We start from the raw sequence: 22,290 nt of genomic DNA, 5'->3' as shown, positions 1-22,290 counted from the left end.
TTTTATCGTCTTGTTTTTGATGAGAAATAGTTTAGATAATTTATGTTTTATTTTTTAAATTATCCGTCCCCTTTTTCTTTTTTTCCCTATAAGATAAAATCATTTTTTTTTTATAAATGACACCATTTACATGTTTGTTTAAAACAACATTACGTAAAAAATTTAAATAATCGTTCCAAAATAGAGATTTACATTTTAGAATTTAGATCAATTTTCTTGTTTAAATATTTTTAAGAAATCATGAAGATTTGATAATATGTTAATTATAAAATTCAGAAAATCATTGATATATGGTAGTTATATATAATAAGAAATTATATATGAAATACACAAAATTAGAATTTACATATATTTAGATATTTTCATTTAAAGTCAATTTAAAAAGTTTTAATATCTATTATTCTAAATTAGTTGAAATAGTTACATATGCAAAGCTGTTAAAAATAAGATCTAATATTAATTTTTTTCTATAACTATTATTCGAATTTAAATACAGACGTTTATTATGGAAATCTATTTAAATGTTAAGACTCAATTTTGGTCTAAATTTATTTTTGTTAATTTGTTCTTTTTTAAAGAAATACATAAATACCTCATTTCAATCAATATATTTCAAAAAGATTTATTTTATTTTTTTGCTCTATTTGCGAGATTATTTTTCAATATGAAGATTTTTATGTGAAAATAAAAGGTTTTATGTGATATAAATTTTTTATTAGGTTGATTTTAGTAAAAGAAAAAAAAATTATTATTGATTTGTTGAAGATTGTTTATTTAAAAATAGTTAATGATTTTTTAAGATTTTATAATTTTAAATATTTTTATGATATAATCAATTCTGATTATTATGACTCCACATTTTATGCTATTGTAGAATTTGATTAGTCATTTAGTTTTCTTTTTATTTTTCATATATCAATTTTTTTAAAATTTATGATGATTTGTTTTATTAGAATTTATTAAATATAAGTTATTGTTTTTAAAACATTTGAAAAATATGTTTACATGTAAAGTTTTGAATTTAATTGTCCACTTTTTATGGAAACAAAATATAATTTCCATAAATATAGATAGTTTTTTTTTTCTTGGTTTAGTTATTTTTTTGCTGTCTTTAGTTCTGTTTGGCAATAGGTTTGGATTTACATATTTTTTAATATTTTTTTTGGGACTGTTTGGATACAGCTTGTCCTTCTGTTTTAATAGTATAGATTTACTATAAACTGTTAGATCTTGGACGCTGAGCGACGTACATAGTTTTCTTTTTAGATTTACTTATACTGTAATCTTTCCTTTTTTTTATAGAAATGATTTTAATTTGACCTTTATCAAACTTAAATTATTAAGTGTGAAATATACAGTTAAACTGAAGATAGATATATATAACCCATACGTTCACTTAATCAATTACATGTGCATGAGACATAATTTGTTAACACGTCTCGTATATGTAGTTGTCATGTAAAAAGAGTCGAGTACGAGTTGGCGGTTGTATAGTTATCATCTTATTAGCGCCATTTATAAGAATGGAATGAAACTTTGAAAGTTTCAAACAGAATTCGATTTTGGTAATGCATATGTCATCTTTTGTTAGTCTTTTAATTTGAGACTTGCATAGCATGTGTAGCTAACTCATAAGAGTCCAAATTTGGTTTGATTATGCGTCTTGCGGATCAAGTCCCCTTTTACTTCAATTCTGAATAAAATATTTCTGTAAGCTTTTCCAGTAAAGAAGAGACACTAGACGACGCAAAATAGGTAACCCTCAAGGCTCAAGCAGTTTGCTCTCCACTCGTGGACATAATAAAATTATTCTACACTCTATGCATCATTCACGTGCTTTTGGTTCTGACGATAGGTACCAAATCTATTTTGTGGAATGACCACCGGCGTTGTATTCTAAAGTTGTTTATATTTTTAGAGCTGACTATGAAATCTTCGTAAGGGATCTCTCAAAGCACTTGGTTCAATAGTCAGAAAGAGTTGATACTTACATGGCATCAACCATCCGATCCAGTTTAGGCTTTTCCTCGATCAATTTTCATAGTTGTTAAATTCATAAACCATATATACAGAAAGCTAAGTGATTACTACCCGATGTAGCTATCAGCGATCTATCAAGTTGTTGTTTTTGTGTCTGTGGATTATCTACTTTCTCGTTATAAAGATATGTCTCGAAACTTTTCCCGCGAAGGAGGGTCAATAGAAGATGTAGGATGGTCACAAACGATAAAACTACGCATTGACCAAGAATGTCCTGTAGTAAGCACAATATGTGGACTTTTTTTCTTTTTTTTTGTCGGCACACAATATGTGGACTTAATAAGAGGTGTTTGGCAAGTAAATATCTGTTTACGTCATTTATTACGTCTTCTGTTCACTTTTTTCTTTGCTCTCCACGCATCTTTATTCTATATATATATACACACTAAATATATTAACCAAACCCAAACCAAAACTTGAGAATTTCTTATTAAGGCTGATCATTGAAATGGCTTCCGAAACAACCAGTGAACCTTATCCTCTTCACTTTGTTCTCTTCCCTTTGATGGCTCAAGGCCACATGATTCCCATGGTTGATATTGCTAGGCTCTTGGCCGAGCGCGGTGTGATAATAACAATTGTCACGACGCCTCTCAATGCAAGGAGGTTCAAGAATGTCCTAACACGTGCCATTGATTCTGGCTTGCCCATCAACCTAGTGCAAGTCAAGTTTCCATATCAAGAAGCTGGTTTGCCAGAAGGGCAAGAGAATATCGATTCTCTTGACACGTTTGAGCAAATGATGCCGTTCTTTAAAGCGATTAACTTGCTCGAAGAACCAGTCCAGAAGCTCATAGAAGAAATGAGCCCTCGACCAAGTTGTCTAATCTCCGATATGTGTTTGCCGTATACAAGCAAAATCGCCAAGAAGTTCAATATACCAAAGATCCTCTTCCATGGCATGGGTTGCTTTTGCCTTCTGTGTATTCACGTTGTACGCAAGAACCGTGAGATCTTGGAGAATTTAAAGTCTGATGAGGAGTATTTCATTGTTCCTTCGTTTCCTGATAGAGTCGAGTTCACAAGACCTCAAGTTCCTGTGGAAACATATCTTCCTGAAGACTGGAAAGAGATCTTGGACGATTGGGAAGAAACGGAAAAGAAATCTTATGGTGTGATAGTCAACACATTTCAAGAGCTCGAGCCAGATTATGTCAAAGGCTTTAAAGAGGCAAGGTCCGGTAAAGCATGGACCGTTGGACCTGTTTCCTTGTGCAATAAGGCAGGAGCAGATAAAGCTGAGAGGGGAAAGAAATCAGACATTGATCAAGATGAGTGCTTAAAATGGCTTGATTCTAAGGAATCGGGCTCTGTGCTCTACGTTTGCCTTGGAAGTATATGCAATCTTCCTCTGTCTCAGCTCAAGGAGCTAGGGCTAGGCCTTGAGGAATCCCAAAGACCTTTCATATGGGTCATAAGAGGTTGGGATAAGTACAAAGAATTAGTTGAGTGGTTCTCGGAAAGCGGATTTGAAGAAAGAATCAAAGACAGGGGACTCCTCATCAAAGGATGGTCTCCACAAGTCCTTATCCTTTCACATCATTCCGTTGGAGGGTTCTTAACGCACTGCGGATGGAACTCGACTCTTGAGGGGATAACTGCTGGTCTACCGTTGCTCACATGGCCGCTGTTTGGAGACCAATTCTGCAACGAGAAGCTGGTCGTGCAGATACTAAAAGCCGGTGTAAGAGCCGGGGTTGAGAAGCCTATGAAAATGGGACAAGAGGAGAAGATAGGAGTGTTGGTGGATAAAGAAGGAGTGAAGAAGGCAGTTGAAGAGTTAATGAGTGATAGTAATGAAGCAAAAGATAGAAGAAGGAGAGCCAACGAACTTGGAAAATTAGCTCACAAGGCTGTAATTGAAGGAGGGTCTTCTCATGCTAATATCACATTCTTGCTACAAGACATAATGCAACTAGCACAATCCAATAATTGATTATATGCGTCATTGAAATGTGTGTATATATATATATATATATATATATATATATATTTTTTTTTTTTTTTTTTGAGAAATTCTATTTGATGCATAAGTTAAGTTTATACACTCGTACGAATCAGCAGAAGAAAAGTTAGTGATAACTCATTAACTTTTAACATTTTTGAGACATATTTAAATTTTAAATTGTTTGCTTAAAGTTCGTTTATAGACGTATCTAAATTTAAGGAATTTTGAGGTTTCTCTCCAACAGGCATGGGTTTAAATTACAATATATGAACGGGTTACAATGAATGATAAACATAAATATAATTCAAATCAAGTAAAAGATAAATTTATCTATCATGTAAAATAATTCATAAAAAAAAAAATCTGAATATCCATCTTTGGAATAGGTTTTCTTTAGTATTCAAGAATCAAGGCCTATTTCAGGAACAATCGATCTCTATCAGCTTTCTGAATTTTTTTACATATATTAAAGTTTGAACATGATTTTTTTGATTAGGAAATCTAATAAACATATATAGATGGATATTATAGATGGATACTATTAATAGTTGATTCGACCTTTAGACAACTAAAATTATTCACACTTTTAATTTTAAGTATTAAGATAATATTCACTTGAATTGAAGATATATATAAATAACGGCTATTACAAAAAAAATGGCTATAAGTTATAACTATAAGCCACACGTTATACATGTGCAGGAAACATTGTGACCCATAGATATAGTTGTCATGGAAAGAGTCAAGTACGATTTAGCGGTTGGGAGTTATTATCTTTTAGTGCCATTTATAAGAATTGAATAAAACTTTGAAAATTTGAAACAGAGTGAGAGATGATAAGTCTTCTTGTGTTAGTCTTTTGAGACTTGTTTTGCATGTGCAGCTAACTCATGAGAGTCCAAATTTAATTTGATTTTGCGTCTAGCTTGCGGATCAAGTCCCCTTTTACTTCAGTTCTGAATAAAATATCTCTGTAAGCCTTTCCAGTAAAAAAGAGACACTAGACGACGCAAAATGGTCCCAAAAGACGAGTGGAGGAACTTTAGGCCACGAAGTATCCTCTTCTGATCTCATAGCAATTTTTCAATTATTATCTCATTAATTAGCTTTATGTGTCTTATATATTCTACGGCATCATGTTGTTAAAGTCTTATCCATCTTATATAACCTCATCAAAATCACACAATCACACACACACAAGTCACACAGTCCAAGAAATTAAAACACAAAACTTAAGTATTCGACATTTTGTTGGAACGTTATGGCCTCCGAAGAAGCCCACCAAGTTCATCCTTCTCTTCATTTTGTTCTCTTCCCGTTCATGGCTCCGGGCCACATGATTCCTATGATTGATATATCAAGGCTCTTGGCTCAGCGCGGTGTGACCATAACAATTTTCACGACGCCTCACAACGCAGCAAGGTTTAAGAATGTCCTAAGCCGTGCAATCGAGTCTGGCTTGCCTATCAACATAGTTCATGTCAAGTTTCCATATCTAGAAGCTGGTTTTCCAGAAGGAAAAGAGAATTTAGATTCGCTTGACTCGATGGGGCTTACGGTACCTTTCATAAAAGCGGCTAATATGCTCGAAGAGCCGGTCATGAAGGTCATGGAAGATATGAGACCTAGACCAAGCTGTCTAATTTCTGATTGGTGTTTGCCTTATACAAGCAAAATCGCAGATAAGTTTAATATACCAAAACTAGTTTTCCACGGCATGGGTTGCTTTTGTCTTTTGTGTATGCATGTTCTACGCCAAAACCTCGACAGCTTGAAGAATGTAAAGTCGGATAAAGAGTATTTCTTGGTTCCTAATTTTCCTGGTAGAGTCGAATTTACAACTCCTCAACTTCCTGTGAAAGCAAATGCTAGTGGGGATTGGAAAGAGTTCTTGGATGAAATGGTAAAAGCAGAATACTCATCATACGGTGTGGTAGTCAACACATTTGATGAGTTGGAGCCTGCTTATGTCAAAGACTACAAAGAGGCAATGGCCGGGAAAGTATGGTCCATTGGACCCGTTTCCTTGTGCAACAAGGTAGGAGAAGACAAAGCAGAGAGGGGAAACAGGGCGGACATTGATCAAGATGAGTGTCTTAAATGGCTTGAATCTAAAGAAGAAGGTTCTGTGCTATATGCTTGCCTTGGAAGTATCTGCAATCTTCCTCTGTGTCAGCTCAAGGAGCTAGGGCTAGGCCTTGAGGAATCCGGAAGACCTTTCATTTGGGTCATAAGAAGTTGGGAAAAGTATAACGAAATAGTTGAGTGGATAACACAGAGCGGTTTTGAAGAAAGAATTAAAGAGAGAGGACTTATTATTAAAGGGTGGTCTCCTCAAGTCCTTATCCTTTCACATCATTCCGTTGGAGGGTTCTTAACGCACTGCGGATGGAACTCGACTCTTGAGGGGATAACTGCTGGTCTACCGTTGCTCACATGGCCGCTGTTTGGAGACCAATTCTGCAACGAGAAGTTGGTCGTGCAGGTACTAAAAGCCGGTGTAAGAGCCGGGGTTGAGATGCCTATGAAATCGGGAGAAGAGGAGAAAATAGGAGTTTTGGTGGATAAAGAAGGAGTCAAGAAGGCAGTGGAAGAACTAATGGGCGAGAGTGATGATGCAAAAGAGAGAAGAAAAAGAGTAAAAGAGCTTGGAGTATTAGCTCACAAGGCTGTGGAAGAAGGAGGCTCTTCTCATTCTAACATCACATTCTTACTACAAGACATAATGCAACTAGCACAATTTCAAGAATTAGGCATACGTAATTAGTTTAAAGAAATTGAAACAGTAAATAGTTTTTTGTTTTGTTTTATATATTGGAGAAATTTGTATCGTAGCCGTGGTGAGACACGGGGATGAATGAATCAGCAGAAGACAACTCAGTGATATCTTTAACTACCAAAAAGTTTGCTTAAAGTTCGTATAGACATATCTAAATGTAAGGCTGCGCCTAATTATCGTAAACAAAGAATAAAACTTATCGTAATCTTTATCTCCCTTCTTATTTGTTGCTTTTGTCGTACATAAATTCATGAAGAGTATTAAATATATCTTACTAATAAATGTTGTATTTCCTCTTATATTACTAAAATGGAATATGCACTATGATAGGAAATGAGTGCATGCATGTATGATGTATATGAGAAATATGGTCTTTCACAAAAAAAAAAATGGAAAAAAAAAAGTTTATGAGTCATAGAGTGGTTTAGAAAAGACTCAAGTGTCTAATTTGGCGGCTGTGGATTTATCTTCTCCTACTGTTATGTATACAAAACTAGATCCGGACCCGCGCTACAGCGCGGATGAAAAGTGTCGGTTTTTGTTATTTTGTGTATCAGAATTTTGTTATCGAACCCGCGCTATAGGGTGGCGGAGAGTTATCGAGCTATTATTAATATAGGTTTATTATCGGATCCGCGCTATAGCGCGGGGGAATGATTTTGGGTTTTTATTTAACGTGTTATATAGTATTTGTTATTATTTTGTTTATTTGGTGTCAAATTTTTGGCAAAGTGTATTAAAATAACCTAGAGTTGAATAAAAATTGATTAATTAGTATATGGATTTTTTTAATAATTAGGATCTATGGTTACATTTATGTATTAATGTTTTTCCTTATAAATTCGAAAAATAATTTAGAAACTATATTAAAATGGCGTTAAAATGGTGTTATATAGTCGGTAAAGCAGAGTTTTTTTGTCATCTTTAAAATGGTGTTAGATTTTGCTATATATACACTTAATTTTAAAATAGTAAATACGTTTTTTTTTTACTTTTTATATAGCAATCTCTTTTTTGGTTATATATATATTTTTAAAATCTTCATATATTTAGGTAAATAAATGTTCACACTTAGATTTTTTATACACCACCCTATTTTTAACGAATATGTAATTTTATTATTTGAATCATGCATATTCTATTTAAAATTTTACATATTTCAAAAATTCATATTCTATATTTAAATAACTAAATCGTAACTATTAAGATTTTATAGTTATGATATTTAATAAAATTTTGAATCGATTAACAATAAAATCACAAGATTGTGGTATAATTTACATATTTAAATATTTTTCTAAAGATTGAGATCTATTTTAGGTAAATTTTACCATAATTCCTTAAAATAAGCTGTCTTTTTCTTAGTGCAATAATGGCAAGTATCCGATTGAAAATTTAACCCGGAATTCTTTAAAAAAACCGACCCAAATCCCTTGTGTACTTCTCTTTTACTATAGTAGGGATTGAACTGAACTTTAAAATGTTAAATAGAAATTTATTTTAGTTAGTGATATATGTTTTCAAATACAAATTCGATTTTGGTAGTGTGTCTTAAAGTTTGTGCTTTTTAAGCGATAGACTTTGATAGCTAACGAAGACTTCACGTTTGAATTCGTGTCTTTGTAAAGCTTTTCCGGTAAAGAAAAGACACTAGAAGACGTAAAATGGTCACAAAAGGACAACAGAAGAAAGTATTGGCCACGAGTTGTCATCTTCTAATTTTGATTTCCACGAGTTGACATCTACTGTTCGTGTACAACAACTCTAGTATTACGTCATCTTGGTGAAGTCTTTTTTGGACCCCAACTTTTCTTGTCCGTCTTATATAAACTCACGATCAAACTAGCCCACAATCCAAGAAAAACACAAAACTTGAGACTTCCGATATGGCTTCCGAGAAAACCCACCAAGTTCATCCTCCTCTTCACTTTGTTCTTTTCCCTTTCATGGCTCAGGGTCACATGATTCCTATGGTCGATATTGCTAGGGTCTTGGCTCAGCATGGTGCAACCGTAACTATTGTCACGACGCGTTATAATTCAGGGAGGTTTGACAATGTCTTGAGCCGTGCCATCGAGTCTGGCTTGCCCATCAACATAGTGCATGTGAAGTTTCCATATCAAGAATTTGGTTTGCCAGAAGGAAAAGAGAATATAGATTCGCTTGACTCGATGGGGTTGATGGTACCTTTCTTTAAAGCGGTTAACATGCTCGAAGATCCGGTTATGAAGCTCATGGAAGAGATGAACTCTAGACCTAGCTGTATAATTTCTGATTTGCTCTTGCCGTATACAAGCAAAATCGCCAAGAAGTTCAATATACCAAAAATTGTTTTCCACGGCATAGGTTGCTTTTGTCTTTTGTGTGTGCATGTTTTACGCCAAAACCTCGATATCTTAAAGAATTTAAAGTCGGAAAAAGAGTATTTCCGGGTTCCTAGTTTTCCTGATAGAGTTGAATTTACAAAGCCTCAAATTACAGTGGATACAAATGCAAGTGGAGATTGGAAAGAGTTCTTGGACGAAATGGTAGAAGCAGAATACACATCATATGGTGTGATAGTTAACACATTTGAAGAGTTGGAGCCTGCTTATGTCAAAGACTACAAAGAGGCTAGGGCTGGAAAAGTATGGTCCATCGGACCCGTTTCTTTGTGTAACAAGGCAGTGTCTGACAAAGCTGAAAGGGGAAACAAGGCTGCCATTTATCAAGAAGAGTGTCTTAAATGGCTTGATTCTAAAAAAGAAAGTTCAGTGCTCTATGTCTGCCTAGGAAGTATTTGTAATCTTCCTCTGGCTCAACTCAAGGAGCTGGGTCTAGGCCTTGAGGAAACCCAAAGACCTTTCATTTGGGTCATAAGAGGTTGGGAAAAGTATAATGAACTATCTGAGTGGATGATGGAGAGCGGTTTTGAAGAAAGAATCAGAGAGAGAGGCCTTATCATTAGAGGGTGGGCACCTCAAGTCCTTATCCTCTCTCATCCTTGTGTTGGGGGATTCTTGACACACTGTGGATGGAACTCGACTCTCGAAGGAATCACCTCTGGCGTTCCACTGCTCACATGGCCGCTGTTTGGAGACCAATTCTGCAACCAGAAACAGGTCGTGCAGGTGCTAAAAGTGGGTGTAAGTGCTGGGGTTGAAGAGGTCATGAGATGGGGAGAAGAGGAGAAAATAGGAGTTTTGGTGGATAAAGAAGGGGTGAAGAAGGCAGTGGAAGAATTAATGGGCGAGAGTGATGGTGCAAAAGATAGAAGAACAAGAGTTCAAGAGCTTGGAGAATTAGCTCACAAGGCTGTGGAAGAAGGAGGCTCTTCTCATTCTAACATCACATTGTTCTTACAAGACATACGTCAAGTACAATCTGTTGGAATATTTTAATAAATATAATTCTACGTTTTAAGAGGTTTGATTCGTTATAAATGTCAAGATTAATGTTTTATCGAGTAATTTTGAAAGTGCAAGCTAGCTGCCGGATTATGTCAAAGATTACACAAATACTGATCTCAGTAGCTAGCTGCGGACGATCTATACTCTAAAGCGATGCGACCAATAATTTACTTCGTACATAAGAATCATCAACCAATATAGATGACAAATATAATATTTAAGTTTTCATTATTAAAAAAATGATGATTAAAATTAAGTATACAAGACTGTTTTTGCTTGCTACATTTTAGATTTATTTATTTATTATATTTTGATTTATTAACAAAACTGCTGAATATATCATTCCATTTTTGATAATTTATGATAAGATACTGCTAGCTGTATATTAATATATTTTTTTCTTCATGAGATTACCTTCCTTTTTTTGGTCTCAATACTTAGGAAATCTATTATATCATTTTGGTCAAATGTTCATTGTTTCTGGTGTTCTATTCACAATATGTTTGAATCTATTTATATGATCACAGTTTCACACAAAATCATAATCCAAACGAACTAAAAATCTGGAGCAAACATGGCTTCTGAAACTAGTCACCACTCAAATTCTCAACTTCACTTTGTTCTCTTCCCATTCATGGCTCAAGGCCATATGATTCCCATGGTTGATATCGCAAGGCTTTTGGCTCAGCGCGGTGTGACCATAACAATTGTCACGACGCCTCACAACGCAGCGAGGTTCAAGAATGTCCTAGGCCGTGCCATCGAGTCTGGCTTGCCCATCAACATAGTGCATGTGAAGTTTCCATATCAAGAAGCTGGTTTGCGAGAAGGGCAAGAGAATGTAGATTTGCTTGAATCGATGGGGTCAATGTTACAATTCCTTAAAGCGGTTAACATGCTTGAAGAACCGGTCATGAAGCTGATGGAAGAGATGGAACCAAGACCAAACTGTCTGATTTCTGATATGTGTCTCCCTTATACAAGCAAAGTCGCCAACAAGTTCAAGATACCAAAGATCGTTTTCCATGGCATGTCATGTTTTCATCTTCTGTGTATGCTACTTCTACGCAGAAACCGCGAGATCTTTGACACTATAAAGTCAGACAAAGAGTATTTCCTCATCCCTTATTTCCCTGATAGAATTGAATTTAAGGAATTTCAAGTTCATCTCGTAACAGATGCTGACGGAGATTGGAAAGATTTCATGGACGACTTGGTAGATGCTGATAACAAATCATATGGTGTGATCGTCAACACATTTCAGGAGTTGGAGCCTGCTTATGTCAAAGACTACAAAGAGGCAAGGGCTGGAAAAGTATGGTCCATTGGACCCGTTTCCTTGTGTAACAAGACAGGAACAGACAAAGCAGAGAGGGGAAACAAGGCGACCATTGACCAAGGTGAGTATCTTAAATGGCTTGATTCTAAAGAAGAAGGTTCAGTTCTCTATGTTTGCCTAGGAAGTATCTGCAACCTTCCTCTGGCTCAGCTCAAGGAGCTCGGGCTAGGCCTCGAGGAATCCCAAAGACATTTTATTTGGGTCATAAGAAGCTGGCAGAAGTACAACGAAATAGTTGAGTGGATAACACAGAGCGGTTTCGAGGAAAGAATCAAAGATAGAGGCATTCTCATCAAAGGATGGTCTCCTCAAATGGTTATCCTTTCACATCCTTCCATTGGAGGATTCTTAACACACTGCGGATGGAACTCAACTCTAGAGGGGATAACCGCTGGTCTACCATTGCTTACATGGCCGCTCTTTGCAGATCAATTCGGCAACGAGAAATTGGTCGTGGAGGTACTTAAAGCCGGAGTAAAAGTTAGTGTTGAGCAGCCTATGGAATGGGGAGAAGAGGAGAAGATAGGAGTGTTGGTGGATAAAGAAGGAGTGAGGAAGGCAGTTGAAGAGTTAATGGGTGAGAGTGATGATGCAAAAGATAGAAGAAGAAGAGCCAAAGAGCTTGGAGAATTAGCTCACAAGGCTGTGGATGAAGGAGGCTCTTCTCATTCTAATATCACATTCTTCTTACAAGACATAATGCAGCAAGTGAAATCCAAGAACTGAATATTACATCATTGTTTGGTAATATTATGATAATTATGAACAAAAGAGAAGAAGCTTATGCACTAGATGATGATTTCCGATGTATGCTGTCTAGATTTGCTTGTCATGTAAATTTTTTAAAACTGCACCTTTACTTCCCTTAAGTTTCAATTTTAATTTTAATTTTTTTTAAGTTTGAAAATTATAATCTTAAAAATAACATAAACTGTAGCAGCGGTACGTCTTAAATCTCTCCTTAATATTCATAAATCTTTAATACAGTAAACTTCATCAAACCTACCCCCCCCCCCCCCCAAATTGCTAAACTATATATATATTCCGCTATATAGGTATGTAACTATGTATTTTGATTTAACATTCAGTCATTCATTCAAAAAAGAAAAAAACTAGGTATATTGCTTCTCTTATTCAAGTTGAATTTTGCGGCTGTGAATTCTTGGCCGCCGTATATATATATACTAATAATCTCTGTGAACCATATTGTGTTTTATAACGAAGAAGTCAATTTGGGTTTGTGTGATTGTTCATAAGAAACTACGAAAAGACCAATATATAGCCGTTACATGTATTGCTCAATAAGTTTGGTTTAGTTGAATGAGTTGAATCAATTTTTCAACTTCTTCATTCAAATGGTGACAACTAGTTTAGTTCTGAACCATATGATGTCAATACACTCCATCTCATCCCGCTTCTTGCACAGACAATATTTTTATGTACGAATAACGGATCGACGACCTATTTCCCCTGATAACTATCACATCGTATCATAACACCACAGAACTTTGACCTCGTCTTCAAACCACCCGAATCAAAAGTTTTATTGCTATTTCCACCCGAATCAAAAGTTCTATTCTTATTTCTCCCCGATTATCATAGTTCTCATCTAATTTTCCAAAAATCTGGGTTTTACACGGTTAAAAATCGGGTTACTGTTTGGATGAACCAAAAGACGAATCAATTAACCGGATTAAACCTTATTCAACCCAATTAGAGAACTAAACCAACCTGGTTAGAAAAATTAACCTAAGAACCCAAAATCGTTTCAGATTCGTGGTGTTAAACTTGGGGTTGAAGATGATTCTTGTTTGATTCGATGTTACTGATGCATTTTCTACTTTGATTTGCAGATTTTGTCTTTGCTTTTGGAACGATTTACGAATCCAGATTTGTTGAATCGTCATAAGCACGTTTTGATTTTTTTTTTGTTCTTGATTTGATTCTTTTAGACTCCATTAATGTTGGCTGCGATGTATGAAAGGATCTCTTGTGTGAAGAAGGCTCACTGAAGTTGGAGCTAATGTATGTTTTTTTTAAAATCAAGTTTGGGATTTGGGTTTTGAACATATTATGGACATGCTAACTGTCTCTTATCCTTTTCTTGAATTCTTGATCAGTTTTCAATCAAACTCCTTGGATGAGAAAGAGATGATAAAGGAGCGACTCCGTTGAATGTGTGAATGTGTTGTTGGACAGTGGTTCTCTTGTTTGTGCAGCTACTAGTGCATATGGGTAATGGCTTCTCTCTTCATGCAACATTTTCCATTGAAACAACATTTGTTAAAAGTTGGAACTAATTCTCTAAGCTTTTGTTGAATCAACATTTGTTAAAAATACACCAAAATCAATTTGGGGATTTTGATTCTGGGTTTTTTTGAAATTTAGGGTTCTTGAGTCAAGGTGAGTTGGTCTCGGGTCGGGTTAAAAATGAATCAGGTTTTAAATTTGTTATAAACCATGTTTCATTGGTTTTGTATCGGGTTTGGTTCGAAAACCATGTAAACCCACGCAATTGGAGAAATAGGAATAGAACTTTCGATTCGGGTGGAAATAGCAATAGAACTTTTGATTCGGGTGGTTTAAGGACGAGATCAAAGTTCTGTGGTGTTATGATACGATGTGATAGTTATCGGGGGGAAATAGGTCGTCGATCCACGAAGAACTAGTAAGCACTTTGTTCATGAGTTAAAAAAAAATAAGAGTAAAAGTTCCAAAATTTTTAAACAAGATTTGTCAAATACTTTATATTTTTGAGGTAAAAGAAGTTTAGATATTAAAAAACGTTTAAATTAGCTTTTTGATCTATATAACTCATAAAAACCAAAACAAAAAAAACAAAAAAAAACATAAACAATGGGAGGTTTGGATTATAATCTAAGGAGTAACAAACATCCTGGTTACTATAATACAAATACTATAATACAAACACTTTGATTTATTGAAAAGACTTCTTCAAGGTCATAATTGGGACTTTTTTAATTCTTTCAGATTCATTGTCCATATGTTATAATTAAAAAGAAGAGAAAACGTACGTGTTTGATTTTCTAAATTCTTCTCAATACTTCATTTTTTTGCGGTTGTGAACTCTTAATAATTTCGACGTAGTTCTCTAAAGATATTTTCTCTTACATTTTTTGGGCTTATATGAAATTATGAATACAAAAAGAACAATTGAGTACCCGCCACGATATATGTTCTCAGTACTGCGGTTCTGGTGAAGTGTGAACCACTTGTTGTTCTGTAACTCTAACGAATAAGCCAATTTGCTTTTGCTTTTGTGATATCACTTTTTAATTATCTCCTTGACCTCCACAGCTTTTTTTTTCCTTTTTGCCTGAGTCGATGAATATATATATATATATTTTTTTTCTTTGGGCAAAAGTTGATGAATATAAATATATATGTATTACATAGAGAAACAACACACACAAATCAGAGTCAAAAGCAAAAGCAAAACAAAAACAAAAATAACGTAGAGAGTTCGTCATGGCATCCGAAACTAGCCACCAATTTCGTACTCCTCTTCACTTTGTTCTCTTTCCTTTTATGGCTCAAGGTCACATGATTCCCATGGTCGATATTGCAAGGCTCTTGGCTCAGCGCGGGGTGACTATAACTATAGTCACAACGCCTCACAACGCAGCCCGATTCAAGAACGTTCTTAGCCGGGCCATCCAGTCCGGCTTGCCCATCAATCTTGTGCAGATAAAGCTTCCATCTCAAGAATCCGGTTCATCGGAAGGACATGAGAATTTGGACTTGATCGATTCGTTGGGGGCTTCATTAACCTTCTTTCAAACAACAAATATGCTCGAGGAACCGGTCGAGAAGCTCTTGAAAGAGATCCAACCTAGGCCAAGCTGCATAATTGCTGACATGTGTTTGCCTTACACAAATAGAGTTGCCAAGAACCTTGGTATACCAAAAATCATCTTTCATGGCATGTGTTGCTTCAATCTTCTTTGTATGCACATTATGCACCAAAACCACGAGCTCTTGGAAACTATAGAATCTGAAAAGGAGTACTTCCCCATTCCAAATTTCCCTGACAGAGCTGAGTTCACAAAATCTCAGCTTCCAATGCTCTTACCTACTGGAGATTGGAAAGAGTTCCTTGACAGAATGACGGAAGGGGAAAACACTTCGTATGGTGTGATTGTTAACACGATTGAAGAGCTTGAGCCAGCATACGTTAGAGACTACAAGAAAGCTAAAGCGGGTAAGGTATGGAGCATCGGGCCGGTTTCCTTGTGCAACAAGGTAGGAGAAGACAAAGCTGAGAGGGGAAACAAGGCGGCCATTGATCAAGACGAGTGTATTAAATGGCTTGATTCTAAAGATGAAGGCTCGGTGCTATATGTTTGCCTTGGAAGTATATGCAATCTTCCTCTGTCTCAGCTCAAAGAGCTCGGGTTAGGCCTTGAGGAATCCGGAAGACCATTCATTTGGGTCATAAGAGGTTGGGAGAAGTATAACAAGTTACTTGACTGGATCACTGAGAGCAGTTTTAAGGAAAGAACCAAAGAGAGAGGCCTTGTCATAAGAGGATGGTCGCCTCAAATGCTTATCCTTTCACACCCTGCCGTTGGAGGATTCTTGACACATTGTGGATGGAACTCAACTCTTGAAGGAATCACTTCAGGCGTTCCATTGCTCACTTGGCCACTGTTTGGAGACCAGTTCTGCAACGAGAAACTGGCGGTGCAAGTACTAAAAGGCGGCGTGAGAGTTGGGGTTGAAGATGCCATGAGATGGGGAGACGAGGAGAATATAGGAGTATTGGTGGATAAAGAAGGAGTGAAGAGAGCAGTGGAAGAATTAATGGGTGATAGTATTGATGCAAAGGAGAGAAGAAAAAGAGTGAAAGAGCTTGGAGAATTAGCTCACAAGGCTGTGGATGAAGGAGGCTCTTCTCATTCCAACATCACATTATTGCTACAAGACATAATGCAACTAGCACAATCCAATAACTGATTGTATCGTTTCTTGGTTTTATCCAAAAATGTAACGTTAGTTCTTGATTACATCTTTTCTAAAGAAAAATTGATAACATTTCTATTTTATAATTAGCTTTGTCTATATTTTCGAATCTAATAATCATAGATCATACTAACAGCCCGTTATTCAAAGTTAGTTACTTGGTACATAGTTAAGATTGAGTAATCAACGTCTATCAAAGTTATGTCAATACGTAACCGATTAAAAAGACATTAAAAAAAAAAAAAAGAACTTATGTACAATGAAGTATAAGAAACGCATAATATCTAATATTCTTTTAGTTGTAGATGAGTGTAAGAAACCTACTAGCTCCTAGTGGTCCTGCAAGAGGAGGATTTCAACTTCGATATTGCTTCTAGCGGCTTCATAAGTCTAAGAGTTTAGTATAACTTTAACGACACTTGTTGTTTGTTAACTTGTTGAAGTCTTATCAACAACTCTTTCCCCTCGATCTTGACAAGTGACAACATGTGTTCACGATGTTTATATCTTAAAGACTAAAAAGATGATAAATTTCGGATTGTTCCGTTCCGGGATGGATTTTTCTAACCAGGCCTCATAAAATTTTCTATTCCACTTTCGTTTACACATTTATTTCAACGGATATATGAACATGTCGGATGAGAGACATGTTCATGAGTTGCATATTTTGGGACCCTTGTGTTCGCTTCTTGTAATCTTCTGCTTACAAATATTACAATATGGGCTTTCAAATTGCCTTAACTTACAAGGCCCAATGATATATATATTCAAGTCCAATAACTGTTTACGAACCACTGCCACGTGGAAAAGTGAATCAAAAGAGTGAAAAAAAAACAACAAAAACACAGAGGAAGCAGTGCGGCGGTCGCCGGCGAGGACGTGCTCGTCGAAATAAACTCCTTCAACCTAATCTTCTCAAGGTAGCTGAGATTGTAAGATTCATCAAACAATTTACTTCTCACTCTTGCTTTCATGGGCTATACTTAGATCTCTCTGTGCTCACTCTTCACTTTTGGTTTTTTCTGCTCCTCGAGATTTTGATATCATCGAAATTTCGTGAAAAACGTTAATGTTGGGTTTATTACTATACTGAGTTGTTAATTTTGTGTAGTTGTTTCGTTAAAAGAGTGAAACTTGCAGAGGTATCAATGGAAAGCGATAAAGAGGAGCCAGTGGTGTTCTTGGACCGTACAACCCGAGCAACACGGGGTAAACGGTAAGAAGCACTTCGAGCTATAGCTTCTGATTGATGAATGTGTTTCACCCTGAGTTTGTGTTTTTGAAATTTCTGTTCTTTATTTTTCTTGTTTGCAGGATGACCAAGTTGCTTGATGACGAAGTAGAAGAAGATGAGCAGTTTTGGAATCAAGAAGCACTTAAAGAGGTTTGTTTTGTTGTTATGTATATCATATACTACTCTCTTAAAGAGATGGGAATGAGCTCTAATTGTAGATGTTATTATATATAATGGAACAATCAGATTTATAGATAAGCAGGTGATCAGATACTATTGCAGAAATTTTAGTATGTATGTATGTTGTCAATTTCATATCTCTATATCTTTGCTATCTGCAGGAAGAACATGATGATGAGTATGAAGCAGAAGGTGAAGTTGCTGATGAATTTGACAGCGACTTCAATGACGATGTATTTTCACATGTTGCTTGTATATTCAGTACTTATTCATCAAGCTGTTGCTCAAGTTCCATTTCTTAAAGCTTCTTTTACTTGCCTTTTGTTTGGGAATAGGAGCCCGAGCCTGAAGCAGTAGCAGTAAATGAAAAAGAATTGAGGTTTGAATCGTTTGACATTTTTCTAAGCTCATTATATGATGGCTATTATGTAAAATTTTGTTTTAGTTTTGTTACAATTGTACACACTGTTGCAGGGATCTGCCAAAGAAGCGGCTAATTTACCCTGGGAAAACTGCTCCGAAGAAAAAGAAGAAGAAGACAAAGGTAATTTCGAAACTAGAAGATATTCCTGGAGATGAGAAGCCAGGTGAAGAACTGGGAAACAAGGAACAAGACGAAAATGAAGAGAATGAAGCACAAGAAGATATGGAAGGTGAGAAGGTCATTAGGAAATCAACACGGACTTCAGTGGTTGTACGGCAAGCAGAAAGAGATGCATTGCGTGCTGCTATACAAGCAACAGCAAAGGTTTCCTCAGAATTTAACCCTAGCTATTTGCATTAATGGCTACACTTTGATCTTTTTTTTTCTTCCAAGTTTTGCCATGTTGAATTTGTTATTGTGTTTTTCAGCCAATACAAAGAAAAAAAGTAGGGGAGGAAAAACGGATGACCCAAGAAGAAATGCTGCTGGAAGCTGCTCAAACAGGTTTGGATTTTATGATGCTGCATCCGTTTACTATCATAAACTCAAATTGCTAAAGTAAGTTTTTTTGCAGAAATCATGAACTTGAGGAATTTAGAACGTGTCTTGGCAAGGGAAGAAGAAGTGAAAAAGAAAGCGATTGTGCATAAAGCAGTCTACAAGGGTCCTCAGATTCGGTATCTTTCAAAGGATGGTCAGCTCTCCAGCAAAATAATTTTCCAATTTAATCGGATCTTTCTAGAAAAGTAAGAACTATATTTGTTTAAACTTCTAACTTTACTTGCAGGATGCAACTATTTAGAATTCTGTAATGGTGCGTCGTTCAGTTCAGAGTTGTCGACGAAGTGTGTTCCCTGTAAGTAATTTGGTTCTGAATTGTGTTTGGAGATGAACAATAGATTTGTTCTTGATCACTTCTTTATTTTGGCTTGTTTAATCTTTTTGCCAGACCCAGAAAAAGCTGTATGTGTGATTACGGGATTACCTGCCAAGTAAGAGTTTCCCTATTATTCTACTTTGTTATTGGAAGAACAAGATCTTGTGGAATGAGCACGAGTAGATTCTATTTAGGTTTATCAAAAATGTTATTGGTTTCTTGGTTAACTACTTGTCAAAATGATATGATTATCTTTGTTATCAACCCAAGCAACTTTAGGATCTTTCTCTGCAATTCTGAAACTAGTTCTTGATTGCTATATATTGCTGTTACAGGTACCGGGATCCGAAAACTGGACTTCCGTATGCAACTAGAGACGCTTTCAAAGCAATACGTGAAAGGTGTTATTTCATTCAAAATTGCTGCATTTTTTTTTTTCACTTAAAAAAGTATGCATTTGTTGTTTTCTTAAACGGATCAAAACAAAGTGATGTTATTGATGGAAACAGACTCTTTTAACTTTAGGGTTAGAATCTAATATGTTTTTGCTTATGTTTATGCTTTTCTGAAGGTTCATGGATGAACATGATGGTTTGAGAAAGAAAATGGAGATGGGAGATTTGTTTGATACACTTGTGGCGAAAGGTTTTACAACAAAACAAAAGAGAACAAAGATCCCGAAGCTAAACAAATCATTTACTCTCAGAAACTCTGCTCGCTTCCTTACTTTCGAGTCTGAAGAAGAAAGTGAAGATTCAGATTAACAATAACCACCTCTTCCTGGTTTGGTTAGTATATTAAAACAAAAGCCTTTGTTTCCTTAAATTCCTTGAAACATGACCATGAACTCACAGTCGTAAACTCGTAATCATGTTTGTAGAATCCGCAGCTCACATGATTGGAACTTCCCACAACCAGTGTGTGTATAAAATCATCGAATGGTTTTGGTTCTCAGAGATTAGAAGCGAGATGAACATTCATGGAGGATGCTTTCTTGATCAGAGCTTGAATTGGAAACAACACTGTAGTAACCCAACCAGAACCTAACGACATCATTACAGAATCAGAGAGAAAGTGTAGTTTTTCCATATTTTGTTGACCTTGTAAATCCATGTAATTCTATCGCCTTACCTGAACTTATTGTTGTGACACGAAATATGATGTTTTTGGTTCAGGTAATATTAATTTCACATTAAACCGAACCGAATGAACATTAGATGTTACTTCGGTTCCGTTGAACCAAACTCCAAAGGTATAAATACATCACTGATTTGAAAAATTGGAACTTAACTGCGATTACAGACTCAGAGCTCCAATGGCATAAAGGACGTAAGTATGATTCGTAGTTCCGATTCAAGCTTCAAAACCAAGAAACACCAATGCCTTATCTTACTCAAGCTTTGCTCCTCATTTAAACATCTTCTACAGATCCATGGCCAAGTCCATGTCTCCGCTCTCCAAAATAACAGCTTTATTATCAGCGAGCTTGTACGGGTATCTTCACTGTCTCACGCCAAGGACCTTACTTTTGCACGAACCCTTCTGCTTCACTCTTCTGATTCGACTCCTTCCACTTGGAATATGCTTAGCCGAGGCTATTCTTCGAGTGATTCTCCTGTAGAATCGATATGGGTTTACTCTGAGATGAAGAGACGACGAATCAATCCTAATAAGCTCACTTTTCCTTTCCTTCTCAAGGCTTGCGCTTCATTTTTAGGTCTCACTGCAGGGAGACAGATCCAAGTTGAGGTTTTGAAGCATGGGTTTGATTCTGATGTCTATGTTGGGAACAATCTTATCCATCTGTATGGTTCTTGTAAGAAAACTTCTGACGCCAGGAAGGTGTTCGACGAAATGACTGAGAGAAATTTTGTTTCTTGGAACTCGATCATGACTGCTCTCGTTGAAAATGGTAAGTTCAATTCGGCGATTCAGTGTTTTCTGGAGATGATCGGTTTGCATTTCTGTCCCGATGAGACGACCATGGTGGTTTTGCTCTCTGCGTGTGCTGGTAACTTGAGCTTGGGAAAATTGGTACATTCACAGGTGATGGTAAGAGAGTTAGAGTTAAACTGTAGACTTGGTACTGCACTTGTCGACATGTATGCAAAATCTGGTGGGTTAGGGTATGCTAGGTTTGTTTTTGAGAGAATGGCTGACAAAAATGTTTGGACTTGGAGCGCCATGATTGTAGGATTAGCACAATATGGATTTGCAGAAGAAGCACTTCAACTTTTCTCGAAGATGATGAAAGAATCATCTGTTAGACCAAACTACGTGACATTTCTCGGTGTTTTATGCGCTTGTAGCCACACGGGATTGGTGGAGGACGGGTACAAATACTTCCACGAAATGGAGAAAACACACAAGATCAAACCAATGATGATTCATTATGGGGCAATGGTCGATATACTGGGACGTGCTGGTCGACTAAACGAGGCCTATAACTTCATAAAGAAAATACCTTTGGAGCCTGATGCGGTTGTTTGGAGGACTCTACTATCTGCGTGTAGTATCCACCACGATAACGATGATAAGGGAATTGGAGAGAAAGTAAAGAAGAGATTGATTGAGTTAGAGCCAAAGAGGAGTGGGAATTTGGTGATTTTGGCGAATAGGTTTGCGGAAGCGAGGATGTGGGATGAAGCAGCAGAAGTGAGGAGGGTAATGAAGGAAACTAAGATGAAGAAGATCGCTGGAGAGAGTTGTCTAGAGCTAGGAGGGTCAGTTCATAGATTTTTCTCTGGGTATGATCCTCGTTCTGAGTATGTATCCATCTATAAGCTATTAGATTTGTTCAAGTTTCACTTGACATATGACAATCATTTGGTGTCTAGTGATCTGAATCAATAATCGTCGTAACGTCTCTTCTAGTTTTTGAGTAAAAAAAAAAGAGAGTAACTACAGAAATAGATTCTCTTGTTAATATTTTTTTATTTTACAATTTAAGACCTTTGGTATTTCCTCGATGTGAGATTGAAGATGAAGAAGATGTGTGTATCGTCTTCCCTTTGAGAGTTCTATCTGTTCAAATTGTGTTGGTTCATAGTTTCACTTCTTCTTGTTTGTATTGTTCACCTCTTGTCTCTCACTCTCT

General features: G+C 36.2%; 7 protein-coding genes across 12 annotated transcripts; all 7 read left to right on the top strand.

The window, feature by feature from the left end:
* The first annotated feature begins 2,408 nt into the window (after nucleotides 1–2,408).
* On the top strand, nucleotides 2,409–4,151 carry LOC17887690 (UDP-glycosyltransferase 73C6). The gene has a single exon (XM_006294021.2). The coding sequence runs from the start codon at nucleotides 2,489–2,491 to the stop codon at nucleotides 3,974–3,976; it is 1,488 nt and encodes a 495-aa protein (XP_006294083.1). The 5' UTR covers nucleotides 2,409–2,488; the 3' UTR covers nucleotides 3,977–4,151.
* A 1,098-nt stretch (nucleotides 4,152–5,249) lies between these two features.
* On the top strand, nucleotides 5,250–6,868 carry LOC17888779 (UDP-glycosyltransferase 73C3). The gene has a single exon (XM_006294005.2). It carries the CDS (start codon nucleotides 5,250–5,252, stop codon nucleotides 6,753–6,755), a length of 1,506 nt encoding a protein of 501 aa, XP_006294067.1. The 3' UTR covers nucleotides 6,756–6,868.
* Nucleotides 6,869–8,653: 1,785 nt separating this feature from the next.
* Nucleotides 8,654–10,171, top strand: LOC17890047 (UDP-glycosyltransferase 73C4). Its single transcript, XM_006293466.2, has one exon. It carries the CDS (start codon nucleotides 8,654–8,656, stop codon nucleotides 10,145–10,147), a length of 1,494 nt encoding a protein of 497 aa, XP_006293528.1. The 3' UTR covers nucleotides 10,148–10,171.
* A 559-nt stretch (nucleotides 10,172–10,730) lies between these two features.
* On the top strand, nucleotides 10,731–12,221 carry LOC17889446 (UDP-glycosyltransferase 73C4). The gene has a single exon (XM_006295579.1). It carries the CDS (start codon nucleotides 10,731–10,733, stop codon nucleotides 12,219–12,221), a length of 1,491 nt encoding a protein of 496 aa, XP_006295641.1.
* Nucleotides 12,222–14,924: 2,703 nt separating this feature from the next.
* On the top strand, nucleotides 14,925–16,564 carry LOC17889199 (UDP-glycosyltransferase 73C1). The gene has a single exon (XM_006296304.2). The coding sequence runs from the start codon at nucleotides 14,985–14,987 to the stop codon at nucleotides 16,470–16,472; it is 1,488 nt and encodes a 495-aa protein (XP_006296366.1). The 5' UTR covers nucleotides 14,925–14,984; the 3' UTR covers nucleotides 16,473–16,564.
* A 724-nt stretch (nucleotides 16,565–17,288) lies between these two features.
* On the top strand, nucleotides 17,289–20,391 carry LOC17887733 (SWR1 complex subunit 2). Of its 6 annotated transcripts, none has more exons than XM_006294415.2 (13): nucleotides 17,289–17,398; nucleotides 17,605–17,694; nucleotides 17,793–17,862; nucleotides 18,054–18,125; nucleotides 18,228–18,271; nucleotides 18,367–18,640; nucleotides 18,745–18,820; nucleotides 18,891–19,010; nucleotides 19,104–19,172; nucleotides 19,266–19,308; nucleotides 19,529–19,594; nucleotides 19,765–19,981; nucleotides 20,074–20,391. In XM_006294415.2, exons 2-12 carry the CDS (start codon nucleotides 17,627–17,629, stop codon nucleotides 19,955–19,957), a joined length of 1,095 nt encoding a protein of 364 aa, XP_006294477.1. In that variant the 5' UTR covers nucleotides 17,289–17,398; nucleotides 17,605–17,626; the 3' UTR covers nucleotides 19,958–19,981; nucleotides 20,074–20,391. The 6 variants fall into 6 exon arrangements, with proteins under 6 accessions (XP_006294477.1, XP_023640649.1, XP_023640645.1 ...); XM_023784881.1 differs by having other exon boundaries at nucleotides 17,296–17,398; nucleotides 17,619–17,694; XM_023784877.1 differs by having other exon boundaries at nucleotides 17,299–17,398; nucleotides 17,590–17,694.
* Nucleotides 20,392–20,443: 52 nt separating this feature from the next.
* On the top strand, nucleotides 20,444–22,263 carry LOC17890491 (pentatricopeptide repeat-containing protein At2g36730). Its single transcript, XM_006295335.2, has one exon. The coding sequence runs from the start codon at nucleotides 20,529–20,531 to the stop codon at nucleotides 22,044–22,046; it is 1,518 nt and encodes a 505-aa protein (XP_006295397.1). The 5' UTR covers nucleotides 20,444–20,528; the 3' UTR covers nucleotides 22,047–22,263.
* The last annotated feature ends 27 nt before the right edge of the window (nucleotides 22,264–22,290 follow it).

The sequence above is a fragment of the Capsella rubella genome, unplaced genomic scaffold (genome assembly GCF_000375325.1).
Source record: "Capsella rubella cultivar Monte Gargano unplaced genomic scaffold, Caprub1_0 scaffold_4, whole genome shotgun sequence".
Classification (NCBI taxonomy): domain Eukaryota; kingdom Viridiplantae; phylum Streptophyta; class Magnoliopsida; order Brassicales; family Brassicaceae; genus Capsella; species Capsella rubella.
This window is presented reverse-complemented; position numbering and strand designations above follow the sequence as displayed.

Coding starts and splice junctions, on each gene's coding strand:
- LOC17888779 (XM_006294005.2), top strand. CDS start 5,250: ATGGCCTCCGAAGAAGCCCACCAAGTTCATCCTTCTCTTCATTTTGTT.
- LOC17890047 (XM_006293466.2), top strand. CDS start 8,654: ATGGCTTCCGAGAAAACCCACCAAGTTCATCCTCCTCTTCACTTTGTT.
- LOC17887733 (XM_006294415.2), top strand. CDS start 17,627: ATGGAAAGCGATAAAGAGGAGCCAGTGGTGTTCTTGGACCGTACAACC. Junction 18,272..18,366: donor GTAAATGAAAAAGAATTGAG/GTTTGAATCGTT, acceptor ACACTGTTGCAG/GGATCTGCCAAAGAAGCGGC. Junction 19,595..19,764: donor TTCAAAGCAATACGTGAAAG/GTGTTATTTCAT, acceptor GCTTTTCTGAAG/GTTCATGGATGAACATGATG.
- LOC17887690 (XM_006294021.2), top strand. CDS start 2,489: ATGGCTTCCGAAACAACCAGTGAACCTTATCCTCTTCACTTTGTTCTC.
- LOC17890491 (XM_006295335.2), top strand. CDS start 20,529: ATGATTCGTAGTTCCGATTCAAGCTTCAAAACCAAGAAACACCAATGC.
- LOC17889446 (XM_006295579.1), top strand. CDS start 10,731: ATGGCTTCTGAAACTAGTCACCACTCAAATTCTCAACTTCACTTTGTT.
- LOC17889199 (XM_006296304.2), top strand. CDS start 14,985: ATGGCATCCGAAACTAGCCACCAATTTCGTACTCCTCTTCACTTTGTT.